This window comes from Lactuca serriola, chromosome 8 (genome assembly GCF_051521515.1).
Source record: "Lactuca serriola cultivar US96UC23 chromosome 8, Lser_US96UC23_V15, whole genome shotgun sequence".
In the NCBI taxonomy this organism is placed as follows: Eukaryota; Viridiplantae; Streptophyta; class Magnoliopsida; order Asterales; family Asteraceae; genus Lactuca; species Lactuca serriola.
The window spans coordinates 155,093,933-155,101,762 of NC_136415.1; the positions used below are offsets into that span (position 1 = coordinate 155,093,933).

The 7,830-nt window shown below is 34.9% G+C and overlaps 1 protein-coding gene across 1 annotated transcript; it reads right to left on the bottom strand.

Moving 5' to 3' along the window:
• Positions 1 to 6,530: 6,530 nt before the first annotated feature.
• On the bottom strand, positions 6,531 to 7,830 carry LOC145070377 (uncharacterized). Its single transcript, XM_079017309.1, has one exon. The coding sequence runs from the start codon at positions 7,697 to 7,699 to the stop codon at positions 6,704 to 6,706; it is 996 nt and encodes a 331-aa protein (XP_078873435.1). The 5' UTR covers positions 7,700 to 7,830; the 3' UTR covers positions 6,531 to 6,703.

Below are 7,830 nucleotides of genomic sequence, written 5' to 3' on the forward strand. Positions count from 1 at the left end.
GCCCAATCAGCATCAGAATATGCTAGTAAATGTGGATTAGAACAAGCATAATAAATTCCATAGTGAGATGTGCCTTTGATATATCGCAAGATGCATTTTACAGCAAGGAAGTGATCATCGGTTGGATTTTGTAAGAGCTAGCTGACATGGTTGACTGCAACTGAAATTTGGACGAGTGATAGTTAGGTACTGCAAAACACCAACCAGAGAGCGGTAAAGTGTAGGATCAGGAAACGGGTTTCCCTGACGCTGCAATTGTTGACTAGAAATCATCGGTGTTGCAAGAGGGTTGCTCTCATGAAGCTGAGCAAGAAGAGGTATATTAGAAGCATACTTAGACTGACTTAGAAATAGACCGTCTGGAGTGTAGCTCACTTCCAGACCAAGAAAATAGTTGGGCCTGCCTAAATCTTTAATTTCAAAAGTGGAATGCATTTGAGATATCAAGGATGCAATCATGGACTCATTATTTCCTGTGAGAATTATGTCATCGACATAAACAAGTTAGTATAATAAGGTGGTACCCTTTTTGAGAACAAATAAGGAAGTGTCTGCATGACTACACGCAAACCCAAGACGAGTTACAAAGTCACTGAAACGTTGAAACTGGGCACGCAGTGCTTGTTTTAATCCATATAACTCTTTCAGAAGACGACATATATGGTTGGGATAACGAGAATCCACAAAGCCGAGTGGTTGTTCCATAAAAATTGTTTCTGCGAGAAAACCATTTAGAAACGCATTCTTAACATCAAGTTGATGTAAAATCCAGTTTCTCAAGACTGCTAAGCTAAGAACAATGTGTATTGTAGATGCTTTAATAACAGGACTGAAAATCGAATTAAAATCAAAATTGGGTACCTGGGTATATCCTTGGGAAACAAGGTGCCCTTTGAGGCGGTCCACAGACCTATCTGCATGAAACTTGGTACGATACACCTATTTTGAGCCAACTACATTAACATTTTGAGGGCGTGGAACAAGGTCCTAAATGTGGTTATCGCGTAAGGCACTGATCTCATCATTCATTGGAGTAACCCAACCTGGAGATTTAGAAGCAGATTTCAAACCTTTAGACTCAGATATTTTCAACAAAGTAGTAAGAAGATCCGATCCATTTATCATTGTAGCAAGTGCAGGGTATTGAGGATTAGGTTGGAAAACACCACGTTGAGCTCTTGTAACTGGAGTTGTTGAATTCGGATTAGACATATTTGAAGGTTGAAGTGGTGTTGGACTGTCATCGGAGGGAGAGACCAAGGAAGCATCCGGTTATGGAATAGAAAAACCCCCCAGATCTTGAAGAAGGGGCAGAGTGAGTAGAGTCCGGGCAAAGAGAACATGGACTGGTATACATATCAGATTTCTTAGATACTTTAGTAGAAGTAGATCCTGGTGTTTTGTTTACTGTGCATGTAGATGAAGGATCAGTGAAACTAGAAAAATCCAAGTGTCGCTTGGGTTGGGACAAGCCATCATAAGGAAAATATAACTCGTCAAATTGTGTGTGTCGTGTAATATAAATACGACCTGTTGTTGGATCAAGGCAGTGAAATCCTTTGTAGTTGACATTGTATCCAATAAAGATACATGGTTTACTTTGTGGTTCAAGTTTATGGGTTGTATAGTCACAAAGGCATGGGAAAACTCGGCAACCAAATGGTCGAAACATGCCATAATCAGGATTGGCACCATAGATTAGTTCAAAAGGGCACTTGTGATCAAGGAGAGGTGATGGCATGTGGTTGATTATATAAACAACAGTACAGAAAGCATCAAACCAATATTTTGCATGCAAGTTAGCCGGAAACAACATGGTCAAACCCGTTTCAATAACATGGCGGTGTTTGCGTTTAGCCCGCCCATTCTGTGATGGAGTATATGGACATGAGAGTTGATGATGAATGTCATGCGTTTGTAAGGGTTCCTTAAAAGGTACACTGATAAACTCTCCACCACCATCGCTTTGAAATATTTGCATTTTTCGAGAGAACTGGTTCTCGACTAGAGCTTGAAAACTCTTAAAAATGCCCAAAAATTCGGATTTTGATTTCAGCGGATACAACCAATAGAAACGGGAAAAATCATCAACAAATAATGCAAAAAAACGATAACCATTGTATGAAGTAACAGGGGCAGGTCCCCATAGATCACAATGAATTAAACCAAGAACATGTGTAAATCGTTTTTCATTTAAATAAAAAGGAGTATGGTGGCTTTTTCCAAATTGACAAGGTGCACAGATACGCGAGTCTGGCGATAAAGATAAAAGTACTTTCTTATTTAAAATAGAAATAACATAGTGCCCAACGTGACCGAACCGAACATGCCAAAGAGAAAACGAGCCATGGAGTCTTTTTCGTCTAAGTGTTGTTGAGAGTGTCGAGTGAGCTCGATGAAGCACATATAAGTTACCTTCAAGTCACCCTTGAGCCAGAGGTGTTCCTGTCTTTCGGTTCTGAATAAGAAAGTGTTTATCAGAAAAAAGAACATCAACTTTGTAGTCACGAGTAAGGCGACTGATAGACATGAGATTTCTTGTTAAATGTGGAACAACTAAAACATAAAGTAATTTTAGATTAGGTGTAATTTGACAAGATCCAACACGCGAGACATGAAGAGATGTGTCATTACCACCAATTACTTTAGAATCACCTATGTATGTAGATGAAGTGTCAAGATTTGAAGGTTGAGGCGTCATATGAGCGGCGACACCCTTATCAACATACCAATCAACAACATTGTTCATGGAGCATGAATTTGCAAAAGTCTCAGCAAGGTTTGTAGTATTTTGATGATTTTCAGAAGCATATCTTTGAGGGAAAGATAGAGCTTTGTGGCCTTCTATGCCACATATTTGACAACGAGGAATATAAGTGCATTTTCCACCACGACCATTTCAAGAATACCCCCACGGTTAGAATTAGAGGAGTGACCACGACCACCAGCATGACTAGTGTTGCGTTGCTGTTGATTTGAACGAGTAGAAGCAGCGGGTCTGGTGTTTCTATAAAACACCACCTGGGTGGGAGAGCAAGCTGCCATTGACGAGTGAAAGCTTTCAAAACTGATACCTTTTGAAACCATTTCCTCAAAACTGGGTAGAGGAGTGAGAGATAAGTGGGTAAAAGGAAACTAGGTAAAGGACTCACCTAAACCACGCAAGAACCAGTGCCGTTTATCAGTGGCATCAATTGCATGACCCATGGCAGCTAATTGGTCACATAAGTTTTTAAACTTCTTAGAGAAATCAGCAACCACTTGATCTCCTTGGCGAAGAGATTGAAGTTCATCTTTAAGTTGAATTTCATGCCTTTTAGATGCATGACTGAAGGTTGCTTGAAGAGTGGTCCGTATTTGGTGAGAAGTATGACAACCAACAACAATAGACACAACTTCGAGTATAAGGGAGGCATGTAGTAAGGTACGAACCCTCTGATCTGCTCGAACCCATTCTCAATTGGTGGAGCAATAAACGTGCCGTCACAAAATTGGAATAAGTCAGAACAAATTAAAATAGGTTCAACTTGATTGAACCAGATCAAGTAGTTGGTGGCATCTAGTTTATGATTATTACCGGATGAACCATACTGTTGAAGGAGAGAAAATCATCAGTTCCATTTGTGGAGACGGTAGAGGTTGTAGAGGTTGTGTCAGAGGAAACGGAGGTAGGTGACATAAGGATCGAGGAAAGGTTAAAGGTGACCTAATGGTGTCCTGATACCATGTAAGAATAATGATTTGTACCCCAATTGGGAGTAGGAGACTTGAATTTATACACCAAAATTAACAGATTACAAGATTTACAAGGGATAAATACAGAGTGATAAATAAGCAAAAGATAATGTATCTAAAAATATACATAATCTATATCATTGTGCAGAATCATACTTATCTTCTAGAATATTCCCAACAAAAAGTCCTTTTAAGAACCACTTTGATACCTTATACAAAACGATAACATAGAGAGAAAAAAAACTTTATTAACACTAATCAAGAGCTTAAATAGCCTCATGTGTAAAAGCTAAGAAAGAAAGAACACGATAAATACAATCAAAAGATCAATATCTTATCAATTTAATCTATCAAAATCCAATAAATGTCCAATGAGATTCAAAGTGTTGATTGGTTTATTCATCATCATCATTCCAAATTTCCAGTGACATTTTTCAGTTTGTTGTTTTGTTGCTATTGTCTTTCATTGTCATTTTCAATACCATGGCAAAACCTTTTGTTTTGTTATTTTTTTTAAGAAATATCATTTTTAATTGATAAAACTGCAGAAATGGATCATGTGGTTTGTCGATTTCTTTGGATAAGGTCCAAAAAAAGTTTATTAGCAAAAAATATCATTATTTTGTGGTTTAGTTGTGGTTTTGATATCTATTTCGTTAACTTTAACACTTGGTTGTTAATTTTTTTTAAAATGACAATTTTACCTTTAAGAATCATTTCTTTAGTTCTATCTTTTAGCTAAACTCAAAGGACCATTTCTGTAATTCTTTTTTTATATTGAATTATTATACATTAAATCTTCATATTTTAATTATACTGAATTATTATACATTAATTCATTTCTTAATTTTAATTATATTGGATTAAACTTTTTTATTTGATTATAATATATTAATTAATACTATTTTTAATATATAATATTTAAATATTAATAATATCACATTATTATATTATTATTTTCTTATAATTATTTTTTTCTTGGATTAATCTTTTAATTTTTTTATTAGATTAATTTTTTTATTCAATTATTACATTTAATTTATAATTTTCTTTATATAATCAATATTATTTTATTGGATCAGGTACTAAGAAAAGAAACGGTTCAATTATTATCAGTTTTATGCATATTTCCGAACCAGAACGAACCGTTTGGTTTTTACAAAAACACAGTTGAACAGATGAAATTGAATAAAAACACATGGAAAAAACCATTTTGTATAATAAAATTTGGTGGTCTTTTTCACAACTATTTACATTTATCTAAAAAAAAACTTATGATAAAAACTTATAGTAATGTTATGAAGTTTTATGATGCATTTGTATTCATCTAAAATTATATTTTGTTTCGATATTATACTTTATTTTCTTTTTAATGTATGTGGATTAATAATAGTTATATGTTTAATTTAATGTATTTGGATTGATCTACAATTTGTTTTTATGTGTATTTTTAATGTTTGAACTGACGGATTGTGAAGAGGTTTATGTCGGTGTCTTCAGGCAGCGTAAGGTAGAAGAGGTTGAGGCCCCGTTTGATAAGCATCTTTCCAGGTCCAAACAGATCTTTCTGGCTGAATAGACCGGAAAGACTATTTGATTTGCACAAAAGAATGGGTCTTTCCCGGTAAGATATGTCTTTCCCAGAAAGCCCCAAAATCATATCTTTCTGGCTGAATAGGCTGGAAAGACAATTATACATCAAACCCTGCCTCTTTCTTTCTTTATTGGATTATTAATTTTTTAAATAACTTTTTTAAAATTTATTTTTTTATTGAATTATTACTTTTTTTTATCATTCAGCACAGTCAATCAGATATACAATCAAACATTATGGTTTCTTTTCCAGTCAGAAAACTTTCTCAGACAGCACTTTACCAGACAACACTTTCTCAGACAGAAACTATCAAACGGGACCTGATAGTGTTTCCGTCGGACCTCCGATGAAGGTGATTGGCAGTGCTCCTACCGATTTTCAATGATAGCATACACCGTTTTTGCGTAATTAAACAACATTGTGGTAGAACCAATAAAATTAAAAAGAATTAATATTATACATTAAAAATTATTGATCCAATAAAATAATATTTACTATATATAAAAATAATTAATTAAAAGTAATAATCCAATAAAAATAGTTAATCCAATAAAAAAAAATTTAAAATATTTAAAATAAATTAAAACTCCAATTAAATAATATTTATTAATATATAATTATTATATATTAAAAATAATATCTAGTAATATATAATAATCCAATAAAAAGAATTAATCAAATAAAAAAGAAATTAAAAATAATAATAATAATCAATAAAATTAATAATCTAATAAATTAATATTTGTATTTATTAATATATAAATATAATATATTAATAATAATACTTATTAATATATAATAATCTAATAATCAAATAATCCAATAAAAAAGAAATTAAAAAGAATTAATAAAAGAATTAGTGTGTATTAGGTCAAGAAAATTAAACGGGAAAAATTGTAGAAATGGTAGTAAAAAGATACAACTATAAAAATAGTCCTTAGAAATAAAAATGTCATTTTCAAAAAATTAACAACCAAATTGTTAAATTTAAGGTGATAGAGACAAAAACCATATATGATTCAATTGTGTTAGAAATTCCATTTGTTTTACTACAAACTTAAAAATATCTAGATTTTAATTTATTTATCTCCTTTATAAAAGCACCACTAACTTAAAACAAATGATTGCCGTCAACTATTTTAAGAATACTTAATTCATACATGCATACACCACTATATGACAATTATCATACTCCATGAGATTAAAAAACATTACTACTACTTAATTCAAATTCAACTGAGATTATTTATGTCCATACTCGTAGGATAGTATCTAAAGTCAATTAAAGGCGTTACATCTAAAGAAAAATATATATATACATTTTCTATTGCAAACTACTAAGCTCATTGAAGGAAGCTATATGAATCTTGGTTCTTAATTAGTACACATCCTCTTAAGGGACTCATAGGTTGTGATCATTGTAGTCGCAGAAATCGACATCGAAGCCCATCTTGGCCCCAACCCTCGGTAACAACCACTCAATCCACCTTCCTTCACCAAATCCCTCACACTCTGCGTCACAAACGCCCTCCTGTTACCACCTTCACCATCTAAAACCTGCACTCTTGTCTTGATCGTATCCAGTGGCATTGTAACCAGTGCCGAAAACCCACTTGCTATAGTGGCGCTCAGCCCCTGCACCGCCACCACGGCAGCTGAATCCGACGTCAACCCACCTCCAACGCCAGTATGAGAAAGAACGCCACCCCAAATCCATCGATGTGCCATGGAGTAAGAACCCCACCACACTGCGTTTGAAGGAGCATATGTCAAGATTGAAATACCGAATCCCTTGTACAATCCCCTAACACCATCTTTTTGAATAATTTTCGAAAATGCATCGAAGCCTCCATTGTACATAACTGAACTTAAAGACCTCATGTTTGCTCCCTTTCCACCTTGAATCATTAATCTCTGACTCACGACATCAACTGGGGTCCATACCAACTGTGCAACCATGGCTGCACTTAACCCAGCTGCAGTGTTCGCAATAGCAGCTGCTTTCACCTCCGAAAGTCCCAGTTTGACAGCAGTACAACTAAGATTACTCTTGGTCATTTCTAAAGCACCCATGTAAAGAGCTCTAGCCGGAATAGTACCCATTAATGAAGTCCCAAACCCTCTGTATAAACCTCTAAAACCCTCATGTCGTAGAATCGAAGAAGCCATCTTGAAGCAAGGTGTGTCCTTCAAAAGAACTTGTTGCCGTGTTTTCAAGACAACAACTGGATATAGCATGGCTGAAACACCGGAAAACAAGCCGGCACCAAGGAAGAAAAACTTGGATTTATCCAGCATCTCCCAATGAATATTGTCAGCAGGAAGATGTATTTGGATCCGTGAATCGTCCTCCGCCACTCTCAAACTCATCCTCGAGACTTCTCTGGTGGCGGAGTATACGGCGGCAGTGAGATCAGTGGTGGGAAGGAATGAGGAGTTTCGTACTTTTGTTACGTTGTGTAGAGAGTAAAAGATTCATGGTTTGAGTTTGGGGAGTTGTG

What these genes read in the sequence shown, in the direction of transcription:
- LOC145070377 (XM_079017309.1), bottom strand. Translation starts at nt 7,699, where the DNA reads ATGAGTTTGAGAGTGGCGGAGGACGATTCACGGATCCAAATACATCTT.